Consider the following 20740-nt stretch of genomic DNA (forward strand, 5'->3'; position numbering starts at 1 on the left):
AGACTGCATGCCACATGGATGGGCACCAGAGTGGGTACAGAGGGGCTGGGGCCCCCGGGAGGCCCCACATGGTTGCCCATCAGAAAGAAGCATTTGCAGACGCTGCTGGGGAAAGGGGCCAGCACTCTGTGAGAAGAAATGGTGCCAGGGGGTAGGGTGGGAGCTGGGCAGACAGGAAACAGGCCGTTCAGGTTCCTTTTGCTGAGTATGGGTGAAAGGGCAGCGCTGTGGCCCTGCTGGGGAGACGGCCCCGCCCAGGACACAGAGCAGCCATTGGGCTGGCCCTTTCCCCTCACTGTCTGAAGACTCTCAGCCGTCAGGTACAACTAGTCTCTAGAGCCCCCCACCCTCACGAGACCTGGGGTGTGTGCACTGGTGAGGGAATCGAGAAGGACAAGGACACACGGTAAGAGGCAGCATTTTCTTTGCCACACTTCTTAGAGCTGAACGAAAGAGACCCGGTTCCACTGGCAGGTTGGGTTCCGGCCCCAGACGCCTCCCTCCCTCGCCAACTGCCCTTCCCAGCCACTGAGTGAGAAGGCTGGGCCACACCAGAGGCCCCGGGCCCTGGCACTCACGGCCAGAGATGTTCCCTTTCATTTAGGAGGGTCACTACCGGGTGTCACTATTTTAAATTGTTAAAGACAGATGTTTGAAAAAAGGCTAGTTTTTTATGTTGGAAGAAATGTAACTTTATAGAACAAAATTATGTTGTGTGTGTGTTTTTAACTCATGTGAGGCAGGTAAAACCTTTGTCTTGAATGGGTGAGTACATTCTATGGGTCAGGTGTTTGAAGACTGACGTATAAGGTGACGTCAAAGGGCCATGGCCTGTCCTAACCCTTTAGAGCTAATCTGAATGTGGGTTTCCACAGCGGCCTGCAGGTGGAGGTAAGAGAATGCCACATCTTCAGGCCTGGGAGGCAGGCTGGGGAGGGTGGGTGGTGGTGGTAGGGACTCAGCCTTTTCAGCTTTCTCTCTCCACAGTGAGCAGATTGAAACACCCAGAGACCAAAACTCTGGCCAAGCCCTTGGGCTCCAGTGGCTGAGAACCATGCACCACACAGGCCACACTTGGGCGGTGACACTTAGTCTAGACACTCCTCAAGGGCCTGACACAGGGCTGCCCCACCTCAAACTCCTAGCACTGCCTCCCGGAGGGTCCCGCCAGATAACAGGTGGGGACCAGAAGGGGAAAGAGGCCTTACACTCCAGCATGAGGCCCGAGCACAGACGCCAGCCCAGGTACAGGCCAGGGGTGGCAGGTGGTCACCGGAGGAAGCGGAGGGCTCCTGAGGCGGGCAGGAACACCCTACCTGGCTGTGGGCAGGAGATGCGGCCTCAGGGTCCAGCTACCAGCAGCAAGCAAAGAAGAGAGAAGAAGAGGGGTGAAGGCAAGCAGACCATCGGCACGTCCCCTTCCGCAAGCACCCAGGCACAAGTGGGTGGGTACTCTCAGGCCACCCAAGGTGTGGGGTGCTGATGTGAGTCACTTAGCACCAGGAGGGAAGTTGTTGGCCTGGGCAGGTAAATTGAGCCCAGCCAAGGATAGGCCAGACTGGGAAAGAGGCCCAGCCTAGTGAAGACAAATGTCACCAACAGACTTCTCAGAGACGATGCTCTGGTAAGTCATTCCTGTGCCCTGGGCAGGAGTGTGCCACCCAGTCACAGTCTCTCCTAGGCTGGCCACCTAGTCCATTGTGAGTTAGGCTCCCCTTCTGGGTGCTGCCAGCCCAAGCCACCTCCCACACCCAGGGCCTTTTCCAGCCGAGCTTCCCTGTAGCCATCAGACTCAGAACTGGGCTGTCCCTGGCCTCCAAACAATCCACCCCCCCCCGCCAGGATGCCAATCCCCCTTCAAAGCTGCCTTGCAGAGATATCCTCCCAGTACCTGTGATACAGCAAGACCACTGGTAGCCCCAAGTCTAGGACCCCTTCATCAGACCCCCACGGCACCACTCCCAGGCAACTGCACGACCCACAGTGACCCATCCGGGTCCATGTGCCAACTGCCCGAGAGCCAGGGCATGTTGACCTCTCTGCCTCTGTCTGGTCACTTAAAGGCCCTTCTGGAGAGGAAGGGGAGTCAGCCAGGCCTTGGACCTTGCCTGTTAGAAACGGACAAGGCGTTAACAGGCCCGCCCGGGTCAGGAGAGCCAGAGCATCAAAAAAGGGGAGTGTTGGCTCCCTGCCTCCACACCCACCAGCCCCGGGTACTGAGACATGTCCCCCAGTGCCATTCTCTCCTTTCTTGAAGTGGGGAGACCATTGTGAGGGCCCCGGGATGCCACGGAGCCTCCCCCGCAGGTAGGTGCTCATGCACACAGACATGCTCAGTCTGGGCGCCAGCCTCAGGGGAGAGGTGTGCCAGGGACACGGAAAGTGCACGCGACAGGTGGCATTACAGAAGCTGTGAAGATCCTCTCAAGCCGCTGGCGGGCCTCCTCTGCGGGGCTCAGCCGGACCTCGGGGGCAGCTCCTGTCTAGAGGTCAAACCACTATTAGGCCTGGCCTGGGAAGCAGTGGGGACACAGCATGCCAAGCTTCTACCCCAGGAAGCTGCTAGGACCCAGTGGGTAAGTGTGAAGTAGGGTCAGGAAGGCAAGCCAGGCACAATGTGAGTTTTTAAACTATCAAGTAAGAAAAAAGGGCACCTGAGAGTTCTGAGTTTCTTCTTACCATGTTAACCACGTCAGCAACAGGATGGCCCTACTCTTCTACACACCCTCTGGCCCCTGCCATCAGCCCAGGGGGCAGGTGGCTGACTCCAAGCAGAGCTCTTCTCAGCCCCCAACTCCACCCTAGTGAGAGGTGGAGCGACAGGGAGCCAGAGGGAGAGCAGCCGGCCCCGCAACGGGTATATGGTGCTCTCGGCTCCGTAGAGGTCTTTCTCAGGGACTGATGGTTTGCCTCATGCTCTGCCCATCAAGCCAAAATGCCCTGGCGAATTCCTGTGCACCAGAAGGTCATGTCCCTGATTCTGAGTGAGCCAGGAGGGGTGGGAAGAGCTGCAGCCTGCTCTACTCTAAGTTCTTCAAAACCCAAGAAGAATGGAGTGGAACAAGACAGGTTCTGGGGGCCTTAGGAATCCCAGGGGCTGCACACAAGACAGGCCTTTAGGCTGTGCCCTGCCCCTAATCCCCACTCCTCCCCTTCCAGCCGGAAGGAGCGTGCAAATTACAGAGAAGCAGTGATAACCAGATCCCAGGTAGCCTGAGAAGGGTTTACCACGGGAAGCTTAAAGAGAGCTGCCCTCAACCCAAGGACTAACCAATCAGGCAGCACCTGCCAAAGGAAAGGGATGGACTGGTCCTCCTCATTCCCTCTCTGCCTCCAGCCTCCTGTCTCACCCAGAGGGCACTCTGTGGACAGACAGGGCTCCAGACCCAAAGGGGGCCACTGTGCCCATTAGCCACTGGGCACAGGGCTCCTCTAGAGTCCTGCCACCAGAGGGGGCTGCTGGCCAGGCCTGGAGGTCATGATGGCCATGATGGCATTAACAACTGCTGTTGTGAGCCCCCTGTCAGGACTGCCCTTTATCAGTGGAGTGCCCCCCGCCCCCCACGTGCCAGGGACTGGGCTGGGGATGTTCATTACCTGAATCATCTCTAACCTTCACAGCAACCCTCCAAACTAATTCCAAAATCCAACCCCCCCAAACAAAAGATTCTTCTTAACTATTTTGGTGGCAAACCCCGCTTCTTTATATTCTACCCCTTTGCAGAGTAAACATCCATAGGTTTCGCTGTGGAAATATTAATGCATTTGGTCATGGGTTGCTGCTTATTATGTACACCATATGATATTCTAAAATGTAAAAATCACTAATTTCCAAAACACTTTTGGCCCCAAGGTTTCAGAGGAGGAACTGAGGGTCTGTGTTGTCCCCACCTGACAGATGAAGGCTCAGAGCCGGGACCTTGCCCAGACCCTACGGGGGCCGGGGGGCTGGGATGCCGAACGCAAGCAGGCTGCCCAACTTCACAAGTTCTGGCTCCCACCTTAGCACTAATCTGCTAAGACTCTAGGTCTTGATTTGGGGTCTGGAGCCTCAAGCTGACCCCATGGAGCTGAAGACCAGGCCCCGACTCCCACAGGACAGCAGCATGCTGGTTAGCAGGGCCCATTGCAGAGCCCAGGCCACCACAGGCTCTGGCACTTGGTCCCAGAAAGCCATGCAGCCCCACCGTCAGCAATGGCCCGGGCCTAGCCTCTCAGTCATGCGGGGCTTTGTGCCGGGGCCTTAGGGAAGCCAGTTGTGAGGGTGCCTGGCCCTTAAGCAAGGGTGGCGAGGGGCATGGGAGATTAGTGACACACTCGGGTACCTCCTGCGGCACGTCAGGGGCTGGTGACTCAGACTGCTGCAATCCAGCGAAGTTCGACTTCGGGCTAGTGGAGCCTGGGTTGGCCAGCGTTTCTGGCGGGGCTGGGGAACACTGCTTCTCTGGGGTGCCAGGCTTGGCTGGGGAGCCAGGCTTGGCTGGGGAGTCTGCCACCTCTGGGGAGCCTGGTTTCCCCGAGGAGCCTGGCTCCTGGCTGGAGGGCTTCTCCCCCTTCCCAGGAGCCTGCCTGCTGCGGGGCTTGTGGTCCTTGCTCCTGCCCCGAGACATCAGGCTCCTTAGGCCCACAGACAGCTCATCCTTGGCCGTCTCCTTCTTCGCTTCGGGCTTAGGTAGAGCAGGGGGAGGTGGTGGAGGTGGAGGTGGTGGCTTGGGACCAGCAGCTGCCTTTTCCACCCTCTTCCCTCGAGCTGGGTGCTCAGGGGATTTGACTCCTCTGCCTGGAGGTTCCCTGGCACTCCCAGGCTCCTCGCCAGGCAGCACCTTGCTGACCACCTTCCTCATTGCACTTGCCACCTTTTTCCGGGACAGGCCTGGGGCCTCCTCACTTGGGCCTTCTGTTGAGGTAGCACCCAGGCCATTCATGGCAGGGGTGGGTGCAGGGCTCTTGGTTCTCTTGGGAGTCTCTGTGGGTACAGGACCGGTGGGAGGCTGCGGACTCTTAGATGGGCCACTGCCGTCCTTTGCGCTGCCCTCTAGCTACAGTCACACAGATACAGGCAGACATTAGCATCAGCCCCTGTGTCCCACCCACCCCATGCAGAGGAAGTGAGAGGTGTGGCCTCACGCCGAGCTCTGGAACAGACCCTCCATTCATGCACCAAATAACGAATAAGGCAGAGCTCCAAGAGGCTCTCCATCACCCAGATAGGACAACTGCATCTAGGAGTGTGGTGTCCCTCTCCCACGAAACACAAGCAGGTACTGCTGTCACCTGCCATCTATCCCCAGGCTTAGCATGGAGTCCTGAGATGCCGACACAGAGTGCCCAGAGGCCCATGAGGTGCCGATTACTGGCTTTCTGTTAGGGCAGCGACCGAGCCTCAGTCCAGGCGAGCCCACACCCCCACAGTCCAAACATAGCAGAAGCGAAGCACAGAGAGGTCAAACGACCAATTCCTGGGCCTCACTCTAGGCCTTCCTGCCTTTGTGGTCCCTCCATCACCCTGTTTGCTGGGCAGTCAGACCCCAAGTCTGCTCCTCCTGACAAAAACAGTGGTCAGGGAGCAACTCCTGGCCCCCAGATATGCCAAGCCTCCTCCCTTTCTGCTCCTCTGGTCTGCAGCCATTGTCTCCTCTCCACCTACTGTCTCCTCTTCACCCACATTTTCCAGGGCTGCAGAAACCCGGTGCTGGCCCAGGAAGCTTCCAGCTCATCCTGCTCCTGTGGGTCTCTGCAGTTTTCCTCCTGCAAACCTCTCAAGGGTTGGAGGCCTCCTGGCTCCCACAGTGTATGTGTGGAATGTGGGAGGGAGAGAAAGCAGCTGTGGTCCACAAAGGGTTAAGCACTCAAGCTTCTACAGCCCCACTCTGTGCTAGAGCTGGGGCCCTGCCTCAGGCAGCCTCTCAGCCTCTGGGCACCCAGGAACTGAATGGGGCACACTGCAGGCTCCACTCCATGTGGTGCACCTACCCTTCCCCCAACTGCTGGAAACTGTCTATGGACCCAAGAGCCTGCCGCTGGGAAGGCCAGGCTGGCTAGAGGCAGGGCAGAACTTCCTGCACTGCTAGCCACATCGCCTGGGGGAGCAACCTAGGGGCTCCTTGCTGGTCAGGCAAAGAGCTGCCACTAATGAGCTGTGCTTGAGCCCTTGTTCCTCAAAACAATGACCTTGGTTCTAGGGTACACCTGGGCTCTGGGCTCTGTGAGGGGTTGGCTGCCATCTCTGCTTGGATGTAGGAAGATGCTCACAGAGTGGCCACTATGTGGAGAGGTTGCCTCATGTCCTGAGCCCAGGCCTCAGCTGCATTGTGGCCCTGCTGCAGGGGAGGGGAGGGGAGGGGAGGGCTTGAGGCACTCATCCTCAACCTCTTGGACCCAGAGTGCTCTGGGTCCTGCCAGGGCACTGCAGAGCTGGCTGGTGGCCCTAGCTGCTGGGTCCTACTTACCACCCCCCCCTTCTGGCGTTCCTCCTGCCCCCCCCCCAACTGCAGATGATGGTGACAATGATGATGAAAACAACTGCTAACTATCATACAGTGCTGATTATATGCCAGGCAATCTTCTAAGCACCTTACATGGAATTTTCACAAAAAACCTGGCGTACTCCAAGACCCCTGCTGCCCATGTCTCAAACGCGTCCCCCTGCAATCACAGGCTGCCTTGCAGGGTTGTTTACGGATCTGGCAGAAGCCACAATGCCTGGCTAATCGAGTCTCAGTTCAGTGAAGTGGGGGGGCCGGGCAGGCACCGTCTGCAGGGACGAGCCATGGATCTGCTCTGCGGCCTGAGCGGCTCCAGAGCCCTGGGCACTGCCGCCCCTGTGCTGCCAGCAGCCCTCTCCCAACTACACATGCCTAGGCCTGCCTCCTCTGGAACTGCCTCTCTTCTCTTGCCTTAAAAGAGTCCAGCTTTGTTCAGGGTCTCTATCTGAAGGCAGAACGACCGGGGTAGGGGCTGGCTAGGGGCGCCAGGCAGCTGGGGCCTGCTCCAGGTCATCCGCACCAAGCAGCTGACGGGGTCTTGGGGAGAGACAGCAGCAGCTGCAGCACCTCCCTGCCCTTGTCTGGTGCCACCCAGTGCGGGACGAGGAGTCCCAGCAGCTGCTCGTCTGGTGCCCCCGACCCAAGAGTTTGCCCACCTAAGCCTCTCCTGCCCCAAAGGTTCAGGAAAGCAGGACTAAAGGGAGGGACCAAAGGGGTGGTGTGGGGGAGGGTCTCCACAGTGCCTCGGCATTCCCATCTGCTTCACCCGCCCCAGGTTAGCATCGCACAGGCGGCACTTTCGGCCCCCTCCTGGTATTCCCTCTGGGCACCCACACGGAAGGGGCGCCACACCACGCCTGCCTGCTCCGTGGAGTGGCCTCCCAGGCTAGGCTGTGGCGGGCACACCCTCACACAGGGGGCTTGGAGAAAGCACTTACAGCCCCTTCCTCCTTGCCAGGAGGGCCAGGCTTCGGCAGAGTTTTGTCCTCCTCTTTCACCTGAGGGAGCAGACAGAGAAGTCACTGGCAGGTCAGGGCTAGGGGGCCCAGCACGAAAAGCACAGAAGGCAAGCATCCCACTGCCAGGAGAACTGGGGCTACAGACCCGGGCAGCAGATGTACTGGGGTCAGAACTGTCCTGTGACAACATCAGGAGTGAAGAGTCCCTGTGGGGGCCAAAGCCAAGGGCCTCTGCCCTCAGAGACCAGCCACATGGCCCACTGGGGCTGTCTAATGAGGTCTGCCCATGAAAGCAAGCAGCATCCTGGCCTTGGATGCAGGGTGGATAGAAAGATGCAGCTTATTCAACTCGGGCTGAACTACCAGAGTCATTCCAGCTCAGATGAGAAGGGATCTGAACGGGAGGGCCCCCTGACCTAGGGGTTGAGGAGGGGGCTTGTCCCCACATGGGGGCCCACAGGGGCCTGCAGGGCTCAGGGTAGTGAATGGACGGCTCCCCGGGGCTGGCTCTGGCTTCCGTCTGGGCTCGGCATGATTTCCTTCAGCACAGAGCCCGAGACCTTCTCAGCCAGATGGCTGGGCTCTTGCTGGAGGCAGAAAGTGGGGCAGAGGCAGGTTTTCAGGAGGCCAGATATCTTCCCAACCTCAGACCCACAAACTGCCAACCATGCAGCTGAGGGCGGGAGCCCCAAGGCCTGGGGCGGGCTGTGGAGGCAGGAAAGACGCCTGAGCTCTGGCTGCTCTGGCTGCTCTGGCTGCTCTGGCTGCTCTGGCTGCTCTGGCCTGGATTTGTGCTCAGTCCAGGAGTTGGCTGGCCCAAGTTAGAGGAAAGAAGCAGAGGCAGGGGCCAACGGCAGATGCCATAATGATCCGCAAAAAAGAATAGACAATATGGACGCTCTGGAGGTTCCTTCCATTCAGGGGCTGGCTCCGAACACACCTGGAGCGGCCCGGCCTCCAGGCTGGGGGGAACCTGCTCCCCTGCCCCTCACTTATATCTCTCCCTCCACAGGCTGAGGCGGTCCTAGTGGATTTCATTTCTCTTCTTTACTTACTTTGGAATATAGAGAAAGACAGGACTGTTACTGGCCTGACCCCACCCCCCACCTCAGCACACCTTTCTTTCCCAGCACAAGGTGGTAAGAGGAGTCCTCGATTCCCTAACGGAAAAGATCCTCCGAAACTCTTCCAGGGTCCTGTTAATTATCCACCTGGGGGGGACTCTCTGTTCGTAACCAGCTTCCAGGCTAATTTTGAACTCTAATTAGCAGCACCAGCAGGATGGCCAAGGTACTTTTAAAGCTGCATCTTGCCCACAGAACTCTTTTCAATGGGCTTGGGCTTCAAAGTCAGTCCGCACTGCCAGAGATGGTAATTCTTCATCCGCATGGACTCTACTACTTCAGAAACTGGGATTGGAGCAGAGAAAGGGAAGGAAGGGGCTGGTGGAGCGGGAACGAAGGGGAGTAGAAGAATCTAGGTCTACTCCATCCCCCGCCCCCCAGAGACCACACCGTGCACTAGCTCCAGCATGCAGGTTAGAGGGGGGACACGCAGGTTAGAGGGGGGACAAGTGCTCACAAACCACCCAGACACAGCTATTACTGCTCCAAGTGCGGTTAGCTCAGGCACGGAGATGGCCCAGATTCCAAGCCCACTCTGCATCCTTCACCAGCTCCTCCCTCCAATGGCTCGAGCTTGGGACCCCAAGCATCTTACCCAAGTGGCAAGGGGCTGAGGAACCAATGGCTGCCCCCCAAATGTTTGGGACACTAGGCCCAGCTCTGAGCTCAGCTCCAGATTTAGCCTGGGCTGACTCACTGCTCCCCTCCCCCACCCAAAGGGCTCTGTTGCAGGTCATTGCCCAGCTGGGGACTGTGCACAGCACAAAGGCACGCCCGGGTCTGTAGCCTGAATCACCCTCTGGACCTGGGCAGCCAGAAAGCCTGGCTCCCTTTCCTCCTGCCCTCCTCAATCCCCAGACTGGGGGAGACTCAGTTCCCAGGCCTCAGCGCCAAAGCCATTCCCAGCGGCCCCTCCATAGCAGCCCGCACCCCCAGGGGTGAGTCGGAGCAGCAGGGGCATGGGGAGGTGCGGAAGGGTTAACCTGGAGGGGCAGCACTGGGACAAATGACAGCTCAGCTTTCTAGGTGGAGCTCAGGGAGGAGCATGATTCAGCGCAGGGGCCCAAACAGACAGAAGAGTCCACTGGCCCCCTGGTTATTCTTCCCCAACCCCCCAATATGCACACATGCTCCGGTCCCTCTCTGGTTTCCAAAGCCCTCTCTCACAAGCCAGTCTCCTGCCTGCACACACCATGCCAAGCACATCGGAAAAGCATAAAGGTTTTGAAATCCAACTTTCCTTTTGCTCCCAGAAGGCAAATCTTGATGAAAAGGCCATGGCGCTGAAAGGAGCCTGCACCCTGGGTCAAAGAAGAAATGGGTGGGCAGGGTCTCTCAGGGACTCGGAGTCTTCCTAAAGGCCAGGGTCCGCCAGGACAGACACTGTGGGCAACAGGGGGAGAAGGGGGTGGAGCAGAGGCGGGAGAATTACAAAGCTCAGAAGGGCAGAGATGGGGGGGTTGCAATGTTAGAGGAAAGAGGAGGCAAAGTGGGGTACAGAATGCAGAACTTCCCACCCCTGGATGCTCTGTGCCCTTAAATAAGCCACCCTTCCCTGAGCCTCTGTAGAAGCAGGGCAGGGACTAGTGACGATAACAGCTAGGGTCCCTTCTAGGTTTAGCACCCTAGGGGCCTGGGTGGGGAGAGGCACTTGAGCCCTTAATTTGGTGAACCGAAGTTGCGAGCCTGTGACTTGGGAGGGGATTAAGGAAGCTGCTCTAGGGCTCTGGCAACTTTGCCTTTTACCTGCTACACACAGGTGCAAGGGGCCTGGGGAACTTAAAGCCACCCCATTCATGGGTTAGAAACCGGAGCTGGTCTGCTGGAAAATCAACAGGCAGAATCTGCCTCGGCCAAAGGAGAGCCTCATGCACAGAAACCACTTAATTCAGTGGCACTTAAGAAGTGGTTCATTCTTATTATTGCTTGTAATGAATTAACAGTGAAAAACTAAAGAATTTTTTGTTTTCAATGAGTTATTTTTAATTTGCTTTGTTGACTTTTCTATTTTATTCTCCAGCTCCTATGCTAGAAACTTTAAATTTGTTTAATTAATCTGTTCTTTGATTTCTTGCTCTGGTTTTCCTCGAGGTCCGGGAAGGGGCCCCTCCGCCCCAGGATGTGAGGACGCCGGCCATTCACACCGGGGCCTATTCCTCTGCCTCAGCTGAACATCACTCTGAACACAAACGTGGGGTTCTTCTCAAAGGAAGTTCTCTCTGTGGCTTTTGTGCCGGACTGCCTGGATATTTCTTTCTTCCTTATCGCTGGATTTTAACTAAGATTTGCTCAGGATCAAGAATAACCTGTCTTTATCCAACACAGAACAGGTAAGGGCCCCAAAGACAGTGGCAACGCCTCTGCAGCAGTTGCCCCCAGAGCTGAGAGCTGATGGCCCTGCAGAGCAAGGGTGCTTGGCAGCCAAGGCCTCTGGTCCAGACCAGCTCCCTCTCTGGAGAGGCTCAGCCATTCCCAACGACATTAATTACTGAATGTGGAAGACCTACAGTGAGATGGGCCTGGTAAGTGTATTTAACAGGCGAGTGTATTTTCAAAGCTAAACCTTACAACAGCCTCATGACATAGGAATTAGTATTATTCCCATTTTACTGATGAGGAAAAAGACTCAGAGAGACTGAGTCACAAACCTGATAAATGGTAGAGCTGGAATTGGAACCCAAGTTGCTCCGATTGCACAGCCTGTGCTGTGCCCACAGAGGCCCACCTTTTCTGCTGTTAGGCAGGGTCAGAGGGGCTGAGTCACCCTTAGTAGCCAACTCTGGCTACCACTCTGCACCAGCATCAAGGGTCAGGTCTGGGTCAAGCCAAAGTATGACAGGGAGGTGTTTACTAGTGTTTAACGTGCCCAGATCAAGTTTCTGGACTTGCAAAGGGAAACCCCACCACGATCCCACCACTTGCAGAGGCCTGACAAGCCCCATCTTCTCTTGAGGGGGGGAAGAGAAAGCAATGCTCACTGAAGACTTAGCACGAGCCGGGTGCAGCGGTGAGCACTTAACACGGTCTCCATTTAATCCTCACAACAACCCACTCTCTAGATAAGGGAATTGAGAGGCTGAGTGCCAGGCTGAGGGACCAGAGCAGGGAGGTAGGCAGCACGGGGAGTCACAACAAGGATGGACCTCGGGGAGCTGTTTGTGTGTCTGGGATGTTCCCTGGACTCTGGCTTCCTCATGGGCAGCACTCTCCTTACCCATCCTGCTGAGGGAACCTGTTGCATGACAGTGCTGCGGTGGGCTTCCTAGGAGCTGCGGAGATAACTCTTGCGCATCCCAGCTCCCAGGATGTGGGAGAAACAGGGAGGCACAATCTCTAAACTTAGAAGCAATAAATAGGCGGTAAACTCAGTGCCACGGAGTTGAGGGGAGGCTTAGTAGCTCTTTGGGAGCAACAGCAGCCTAAAATGCATCATCTCCTGGCCTGGCTGGCCATCCCATCTTCAGGAATGCATAGGCAATAAGTTGACTTGAAGAAAGGAAGAGAAAGAAAAGGAAAAAAAAACAAAACAACCACTACAAACCCATGCAAAGACTTTTAAAGATGTACTCTAAATAAAAGGCCCAAATTATAAGCAACCCAAATGCTTAGAATAAGGAAGGGCTAGGTAAACTATGGTACTTGGGTTCAATGTACTGTTATGTTGCCATTTAAACTAGCAAAAATGGCCCTGGCTGGTGTGGCTCAGTGGTTGAGTGCCAGCCTGCTAATCAAAGGGTCACTGGTTCAATTCTCAGTTTAGGTCACCAGTTCGATTCTCAGTCCAGGGCACATGCCTGGGTTGCTGACCAGGTCCCCAATGCAGGGTGCATGAGATGCAACTACACATTGATGTTTCTCATCTTCTCTTTCTGTCTCCCTTCCCCTTTCTCTTAAAAAAATAAACTAGCAAAAATGTAGACAATGTAACCATATGGAAAACTTCGCCTAAGATAACAATTTAAGAAAACTAGAACCTAAATAGAACAGTGATCATAATAACTTGTAAACTGTGTGAATCAGACACAATAGAGACGGTTGGTATTTATTTTATGTATCTGTTTACTTACTGTTTATTTCTACTGTAGAGATGACTACATAGTCAATATAAGAAAGAACAGCTAAAGCATTTGTTCTCCAAGAGGAGAAAATCTGAGAAAGATGCTAAGGGACCCACCCCCGCTCAGTCCCAGAATGCTTCCAAAACTCAGGGGGCTGCATCAGGCAGGTTTTATACTCTATGTGGCCACCAAGGACCATCTGCCCTTAACTTACAGCCCTCTGAGCCCTTCACAGGAGGGACTGCAGGCACAAATACCCCCAGGAGAATCATTCCACCCACCAGATACCACTTAGGCATCGAATGCCCAGGCTGGACAAATGCACTGAGGCCCATGTGCCCAAGCCTGAGGTCCACACTCTGTGAGTGCCCAAGAGCAGCAGGTGCCCGCAGAGAGTGTGCCTAGAGGCAGAGAACTTGGCACCACCCCCCAACATGCACACACACTCTGGGCTTCTCATTTTGTTAAGAAAGAGGCACAGCATCCTCCCCTCCCCCCTCTCCTGTTCTGAGGTGTGAAGGTAGGTCCCAGGTGACTCTCTCCCTGCCAGTCCCAACCTAGCACCAACTTATGTAAGGACTGGGGCCGGGAGAGGAGGAAGGTGTAGGTAAGAAATACCAATAAGACAGTAATAATAGGTGCCCTGGACCGGACGGGTACTAAGCACCAGACACGTATTAAGTGCTGAACATGTACTTAGTGCTGAACCCTTTACATACATCATCTCGTTTAAACCCCGAGACATCGCTCTGGAGTAGATATGGGTATGATTCCTGCTTTACAGGTGAGCAGCTAGAGGCCCCGGCAATGGCTTGCCCAAGGCCTCACGGCAGCAGGTGGCACATGAGGTCTCACATCCAGATCTGCCCTCCAGCAGGACCTGCCGAGGCTCACTTTAAGGGTGGAAGCAAGCCCTGCCTCCACCTCCCAGGTTCACCTGCACTGTTGTCCTTCCATGACATCACCAGTCAGAATGACATCTGGGGTAGAAAGCAGGGTTTCCATAGATGACCTGTTCTTTCTCCCATGACCCAAATCAACTTCACCCAGAGCTGCCTGAGAGAAAGGGGGGCTCTGCAGGGAGTGGCCCGAGCCCCACGCTGTCAGGCAGAGGATGAGAGGGAGAAGACTGGGCAGGGAAACCCTGGCCCCTTGGGTCCAGCCTCCAGCGAGAGCCTGCCCCCACGGCAGGGCGGAACAGAAAGCAGCGGGGCGCCTGCAACTGCTGCCGGGCAGGCTGGCCGGGAGGAAGCAGGTGCACTGGAATGGCTTCCTGCTGCCACTGCAGTTGCAGAGGGCCCGGGTTTCCTCCTCTAACGGCCAGATCTGTGGAGGCCTCCCTTCCCTGGGGACTCTCACTGCCCCTCTGCAGGACACTTTGCCATTTGCCTGGCCATCTTCGTGCATGGCCCTGAATCTGCGGCCTGGTGCTGGTGGTCCAGGGTGGGGTGGGGTGGGGAGTCAGCTAGACCAGGAAGCACCCCCCTTTCGGGGTGGGGAGTCTCTCTGGCCCCACCCCCGCCTGCCCACATACCTCCACCCTGGTGCCAGTTTTGTGGCTGGGGCAGGGCAATCCTTGGGCAAAGAGCGATACAAACGCTCACAGCCACATCTCAGACTCCCGGCACACCTCCGCACCGGGCTAGCCCACACACTCTGCCAACTGCTGACACAGCCGAAAGCCTTACCCTTGATGGCGTGGGGGGGAACAGGACAAACTGGGAGACAGCAATGTCTCTCCTCACTTTGCTTTTTAAAGGAACCTACTCCTCTGGAGTAACCTCTGCTACAGAAGAGACCTCCACCCAATCAGGGCAGCCCTGAGATGCCACCTGTGTCCCTTCCAAGTGTTCGAGCCACACAGATAGAGGAGGCAGTGCTGAGCCCACTCTTGGGGACACTGAAAGAGGAGACCCTTGACAACTCCAAGAACCACCCCTCTAAGCCCCTCTCTGTTGTCTACCAGAAGAAAGGGGGTGAGGGCTATTCTGCAACACAAAGCAGGGGACATGACTTCTGAAGACCTGGGGGGCACTGGGGTTCTGGATTCTGGAAAAAAAAAACAGTGTTCCAAGGAATGAAGCCTCAAGCACTAGTGGTTTGTGGGGAAGGCGTATCACAGCCTGTGGGGAGGCTGATGCAGTCCCAGGACACTGAGGTTTAGAATATGGTGCCCGGTCTGAAGCTCCCAGAGTCCTGAGTCAGCCACAGGAGGCCTGGGCTGGGTAATTCCCTCCCCACCAAGAGGCTCAGAGAGGAGACCCAAAGCTGCCCCTCCCCATCCCCCTCACCTCCTTCAGCCACATCTGGGGAAATATCAAATAGGCCCCTCCTTTCCTAAATGAGGAAACAGCAAGAGGAGCCTGGGACATTTCCGGGGTGGGGGTCAGAGGGACACTCACCCGCATGGCCTGGCCTGGAGCAGCCCAGAGCAAGGAGCCTCTTCTCTGATGCTGCTCGGTTAGCAGCTCAAAATAGCACTGGCTGCAGCCCCGCCCCTGTTCCCCTCCCTCTCCCCAGGCCCCTCCCGTCCAGAGCTGCCCAACCCGGAGGGCCAGAGCCAGGCGGAGAGTGGAGAGCGTGAGTGGCCTGGAGGACTGCGGGTACCAGGTATGCCGCCTGGAGGAAGCCGGTGACAACAGCGTGTGTGGAAGGGAAGGAGGAGGCTCTCAGAGTAAAGGCACAGAGTGGGGGACAGGCAGTGTTGGGGGGTTAGGGGCAAGGGACAGGGAGAGTGGGACTTTCCTAGTGACACACACCCGGCCTCCAGACAGCTGAGCTGATATGGCCCCTAAAAATAGCAGAGGAATTTGAGACTTGCAGCCCCCGGCCCCACAGGCCAGGATCAAGAGAAGCACATGCACGTTCATGTACACACACTCACGCACACACACACATGGACACTCAATCACAGGACACACACATCAGAGGCTCACCCCAGCCATCTGATTACTGCCGCAGAGGCAAGACGACCTGGAACGTCACTGCTAAAACAACACACGGGCCCGCAGCGCACTGTGCCCACAGCAGCCACACGGCTGTCCGGTGAAGCCCAGCAGGCGCGGAGGCCACGCTATCAGTCTGGGGCCCTCGGCTGTTGCCTCACTGAAACGAATACACTGGAGCCATGCGTGGAATCGATTGCACGCTGTGCACACTTCCTTCTCCCCACACAGCCAGTGACTGCGCAGGCACAGAGGAGGGTGGGGTAAGTGGGGTGTGGTGGGTGGGCCTTGGCTTTGAAGACAGAGGAAACTGTGGGTGTCTCCTCATCAAGAGAAACCATAGCCCAGCTCTCCAGTTGGCACCATGTGATGCCCAGACCTGGGCTGGGGACACCAGAGAGGCCGAAATGGGAGCTGGGAGCAGGCGGGCAGGAGCCCAAAGACAGGTCTTTTGAAGCTGTCTCAGAAGCTGTCAGCTCTGTGGAAAAAAGGAAACAGTCACAGCCTCCTTCTTCCTCTGAAGGGGGAAAAAAAAGGTTGGAGTGGGGATGGAGCTGGAAAGGAAGCCTGGGAGCAGAGCCATCTCTGGCCAGTGTCCAACCAGAATGGCTGCAGACCCCAGGCCTGTCACCCCAGCCAGGGCTCCAGTGAGCCCAGGGACTTTCTCTGTGGAAACAGTATGACTTTCTCTGTGGAAAGGCTGGTAGACACGGCCCGAAAGGACCAAGGCCCAGCTCTGCCTCCTACCCACCACTTGCTCGCAGCCCAGCTACACACAGCCGCTAGGACACTGGGCTCCTGTTTCTGCTTTCTAGGGAGTGGCACGTTCTCCCAGGAAGCTGGTCTGCCCCTTCTGGGGCATGTGCTGTGTTACAGGTCTTTGCATCTCCCGCACTTTCTTGACACAATGGTGCCAACTCAGCTGTGCAATCAAATCCCCTGTGAGACTTTAAAAATAATGATGCTTGGATTCCCCACCCCCCACCCCAACACCTTGTTTCTGATTTAATTAGTCTGGGAGGGAGGCATGGGCACTGGGATTTTTTTTAAAAGCTCCCGCAGGAGAGTCTTACGTGCATCCAAGGCTAAGAACTGCGCAACTCCAAGGCCAACCTAAGGCCTAGTGCTCAAGTGCTCTTTTGTTCATTCAGTGAGTGGGTCAGTGAGTGAATGAATGAATGAATGACTTAGCCGTGTGACTGTGGGCAGGTGACTGTAAAATGAGGACTATGCCGCACTATCTCTTTACCCAGTTAACATGACATTGGTGAAATCTCAGGGAGTGAAAGGGCTTTGGTTCTCAAAGTGTGGTCCCCAGACCTACAGCATCAGGGTCCCCTAGGAATTTAACAGAAATGAAAATTAGGGCCCCTCCCAGGCGCACTGAATTGGAACCTCTGGATAGGGACCCGGCACCTGTGTTTTAGCCAGGCCTCTAGGTCAGGGGCCCCCAACCTCCCTCCTCCCTGTCTATGGACATGCTGGAGTTGCTGCCTGACCTCGGCTCCTATTTCCTCACTGCCCCCACCGCTGTCGGAAAAACTGTCTTCCACAAAACCGGTCCCTGGTGCCAGAGAGTTTGGGGACCGCTGCTCTAGGTGATCCTGAGAATCACCGCTTTAAAGGACTTATTCATGGTGTACAGTTAAGTCAGTGGGACATCCAGAGGCCGACTGCCCGGTTCATTCTCGGCTCTTCCGTACACTAAACTATACAACTTAACCCTGTGGTTCAATTTCCTCACCTATAAAATGGGGGAAGTAATAGCACCCACCACACAGGGTTGTTGTAGGGGTTAAATAAATTAGGACTTGTGAAGCTCTAAGAAGAATAATAGTTTTCAGTACGTTTTAACTATTACCTATCTGTGATCATTGGCGGGGGGTGGGGGAGATACATCCTAAGTGAAATTTCTACATATCTGAAGCCTACTCCCTTGAAGGAGCAAAATGCTTTCTATCTTGAGTAGTTTTCTGAATTCAATGACTATTTACAATCACACAAACAACATTTTATAGACTCTCTTTAATAAAAGCCTCTGAAGTCATCTCACACTGAGCTTCCCCTCTTGAGCCCAGTCGTTTCCACTCCGTCCTGTACTGAAGGGCACGGCGTCCCCACTGCGGTGACTCCTGACTTCCCAGTCTGGCTTCTGGCCCCCCTTACCCCCCCGCAAGGTCTCCAGCCACTCTCCGAGGACTCCAGCCCCATCCAGACATCACGGTCAACATGAACCCTCGCTATATGCCCATGTTAGGAAGGCCAGACACACCTCATGTCCGTGTATCTGCCTTTTAGTTCTTCTGTCCCCTAGCTCTCTGTCAGTCAGCTGTCATGCTGCCTGTCAGCATGCCTTGTCTCCNCTTCCCAGTCTGGCTTCTGGCCCCCCTTCCCCCCCCCCCCCGCAAGGTCTCCAGCCACTCTCCGAGGACTCCAGCCCCATCCAGACATCACGGTCAACATGAACCCTCGCTATATGCCCATGTTAGGAAGGCCAAACACACCTTGTGTCCGTGTATCTGCCTTTTAGTTCTTCTGTCCCCTAGCTCTCTGTCAGTCAGCTGTCATGCTGCCTGTCAGCATGCCTTGTCTCCTGCCGTCTCACTTCCTTATAATGCGCTGTTTCTGCCAAAGGTTAGAAAACCAGATAATCAAGCCTGAGAGAAAGAGTCCAGAGCAGGCCAAGTGGGATGTCAGCAAGATGGCAGCCTCCTCCGTGAGTGAAGGACCTGGATTTTCACACGCAGACTCGGTGTCTGCTATTTTGGCAACTCCAGGGCCTTCTTAAGCCCACCTGCCATTCAGCAGTGCTCTGAAGATGACTTCTGGGTGACTGAGGTGTCACTGTATCCACACACTCGTTCTGAATTGCTATTAACCATGTGCCCCCCTCTTTTCTACTCAGATGACCACATCCTGTTGGTTCTGTCTCTGAGATGGCGGGCGCTACAGATGGAGATCATCGCAAATCAGCTTAGTTTCCTGAGTGGGAAGAGCAGACCTCTTCATTCAGAAGGGAAACCTGAGGCGCTGACAACACGCTCGGCCTCAGGTACAACCACAACCAGTCCCTCTGCTGCTCAGGGGTCAGCGCGGTCTCAGGGCCTGGTCCATGTCTTTAATAAGCTTAACCTGTGGTTCAGCTTAATAAGCTTGGGGGGTCCCTCCCACAGCCAGCCAGGCCACCCCCAGGCCCCTCAGCCTGCCTCCCAGGATAGCCACAACCGGGCCCTTCCTTACACTTCACCTTCACTTTTCTATCTCCTTCTCCCCAGCCCACCTGGCTCTCACTCTCATGGGCTGATCTTCCCACAGTGCCCTGCCCTCCTTGCCACCACATCTCTGACTTATAAATGCCTCTCCACCAGCCCCTCTCCCTTCTCAACCCTCCCCCCTCTCTCCAGGTCCAGCTTGAGCCCCACTCCTTTAAGAAGCCTTCCCCGAAACCCAAGGCCTGTGTGGTAATGTAGTGCAAACGCATGAACTCACAGTCAGACACACACACCCAGGTCCAAATCCCAGCCCTGCCTCTTAGAGTTTCCACCTTTTTGGGCGGAATAAGGGGTGGGGCTGGGGATGTGAGAATTTTAAAAGAAAGTACATGTAAAGCACCAGGCAATTTGTAGGTAAATTATACTAAAAAAACCCCAATACTCAATGTCTCTACCTAAATGTCACCACATGCACATGGCGGTTCTTGATTACACTCAGTATAATCACCCTGTTAGATACGGTGGAGTCACAGGCGACACGGGCTTACACTCGAAAGTCAGTATGTTAGGCAAAAAGAGAGTACACTCAGAATTACCCTTAAAATCCCTTAAATTGCTTACAATGTATAGTCCATATAGTTTTGCATATCCTAACCTATGTATCTGCATAAAAGCATAATTTATGTAGTCAAGAACAGCTTATAATAAAAATATGCAAAATTCAATGTTCACAATTCCACACTACATATTATAGTTTCTTACATAACCACATAGTTGAATGCATTGACGTTTAATGTGTACATGCCACGACTGTACAGCATAACTAACGTTTGGACAGTCATCCATTTGTGTCATGTGCTTTAAGCCTTCCCTCCCTGGACAGCAGAGACCATTTCCTACTTCTTTTAGGTCTCATCCCACTCCCCAGCACTAGGCACATGGTAGATGTTCAATATATTTCCATTGGGTTTAACTAATTGATTGTACAGGTACAATAAGCCAGGTGGATCAGAATGTGGGCAAAGGGTTATCCAGATGGAGCAACAACTTCAACTCCTCTGTCCTCCCAGGTCGGTGGTGTTGGGTGAGAGAAAGGTCCCTGGCTTTGCCTCCCGCACTGGTCCTGGCCAAGGGGCTAGGCAGACTGGGGGGCCGGCCAGGCAGGAGGCTCTGAGAAGTAAAGGAAGTCTTTTTCTTGTTCAACTGGAAGTGACATGTAATACCTCAAGGTGAACACTGTGGGGAAGCACAGTGCCGGCTTCTTTTTCAGCCCCCTCACCACCAGACTGGAACTCCTTCAGGCTGGTTTAGAGGGAGATAGTTTAGAAAACATTCAAGCTGAGGTTCTAATTAACATCTTAACAAAAGAATACTCCTCTGACCCCATTTGTCTCCCTAGTTCTCTGTTAAATCAAAACTCCTTTTTTAAAAATGGGCTATAAACACTAGTTCCGTAAGTGTTCACTAATTGTATGGTGCTCGGATTATTACTGATTTGCAATGTATGAAATATCACTAACAGAACTCTTTATTTAGGGAAGTTGGGGGGGTACCCTGTTTCAAGCACTCAGCTCTGAGGGCTGGGGCACTAATGCTTCCTGGGTTGGGGGGGGTCCCCCAACCTGGGTGAGGAATGCATTCTCTCTGGTGCCTCAGCACCAGTGCCTTCCCTTTCTTGGAAAGGGTTATCTTGTTTTTTTGGTGTGTAACATGTCTTCTCGTTTATGAAATACGTTTTTCATACCAGCAGACATACCAGCAGAAATAGGAGCAGACAGTGACTGGTACTTTTTGAAGTAACAATTTTAAAAAAAATTTGGCTATTGATGCCCAGATGACCAGTGGATACTGAAGTGAAAAAGGACATATGAGCCCCTTAAGAAGCCTAGGGATGGCCACAGGCAGGGGAAGGAGGGCTAAGAGGCAACCTCCCTGAGTGAACGACGCTCGCCAGGGG

At 55.0% G+C, this 20740-nt stretch overlaps 3 protein-coding genes across 20 annotated transcripts in view; 1 reads left to right on the forward strand and 2 right to left on the reverse strand.

Annotated features, from left to right (window-relative positions):
• Positions 1 to 20740, reverse strand: part of MYO18A (myosin XVIIIA) — a 94666-nt gene that overhangs the window by 46564 nt on the left and 27362 nt on the right. For 10 of the 18 annotated variants that reach the window (XM_037070136.1, XM_037070134.1, XM_037070132.1 and 7 more), the window contains exon 3: positions 1317 to 1352. The exons of 5 other annotated variants lie outside the window; for them this stretch is intronic. In XM_037070136.1, coding sequence (XP_036926031.1) covers positions 1317 to 1352 — 36 coding nt within the window. Of the gene's footprint in view, positions 1 to 1316; positions 1353 to 2405; positions 2461 to 15028; positions 15102 to 20740 lie in introns of those variants that run through there. 3 more of the 18 variants (XM_037070130.1, XM_037070129.1, XM_037070131.1) reach the window with 3 other exon arrangements.
• LOC119003646 (accumulation-associated protein-like) lies at positions 3701 to 7816 on the reverse strand. Its single transcript, XM_037070139.1, has 2 exons — positions 7424 to 7816; positions 3701 to 5039 (listed from the first exon to the last, which is right to left on the reverse strand). Exon 2 carries the CDS (start codon positions 4923 to 4925, stop codon positions 4215 to 4217), a length of 711 nt encoding a protein of 236 aa, XP_036926034.1. The 5' UTR covers positions 4926 to 5039; positions 7424 to 7816; the 3' UTR covers positions 3701 to 4214.
• On the forward strand, positions 14417 to 19219 carry LOC119003645 (uncharacterized). Its single transcript, XM_037070138.1, has 3 exons — positions 14417 to 14602; positions 15147 to 15236; positions 18477 to 19219. Exons 1-3 carry the CDS (start codon positions 14452 to 14454, stop codon positions 19034 to 19036), a joined length of 801 nt encoding a protein of 266 aa, XP_036926033.1. The 5' UTR covers positions 14417 to 14451; the 3' UTR covers positions 19037 to 19219.

Source organism: Sturnira hondurensis, unplaced genomic scaffold, assembly GCF_014824575.4.
Source record: "Sturnira hondurensis isolate 20B ecotype Veracruz unplaced genomic scaffold, ASM1482457v3 Scaffold0018728, whole genome shotgun sequence".
NCBI classification, from domain to species: domain Eukaryota; kingdom Metazoa; phylum Chordata; class Mammalia; order Chiroptera; family Phyllostomidae; genus Sturnira; species Sturnira hondurensis.

Excerpts from the sequence above, each read along its gene's own strand:
- LOC119003645 (XM_037070138.1), top strand. The coding sequence starts at position 14,452 with ATGCCACCTGTGTCCCTTCCAAGTGTTCGAGCCACACAGATAGAGGAG. Across the intron at positions 14,603-15,146 it reads TGTCTACCAGAAGAAAGGGG|GCCCCTCCCGTCCAGAGCTG; the intron begins GTGAGGGCTATT and ends CCCTCTCCCCAG. Across the intron at positions 15,237-18,476 it reads TGGAGGACTGCGGGTACCAG|ATGACCACATCCTGTTGGTT; the intron begins GTATGCCGCCTG and ends TTTTCTACTCAG.
- LOC119003646 (XM_037070139.1), bottom strand. The coding sequence starts at position 4,925 with ATGAATGGCCTGGGTGCTACCTCAACAGAAGGCCCAAGTGAGGAGGCC.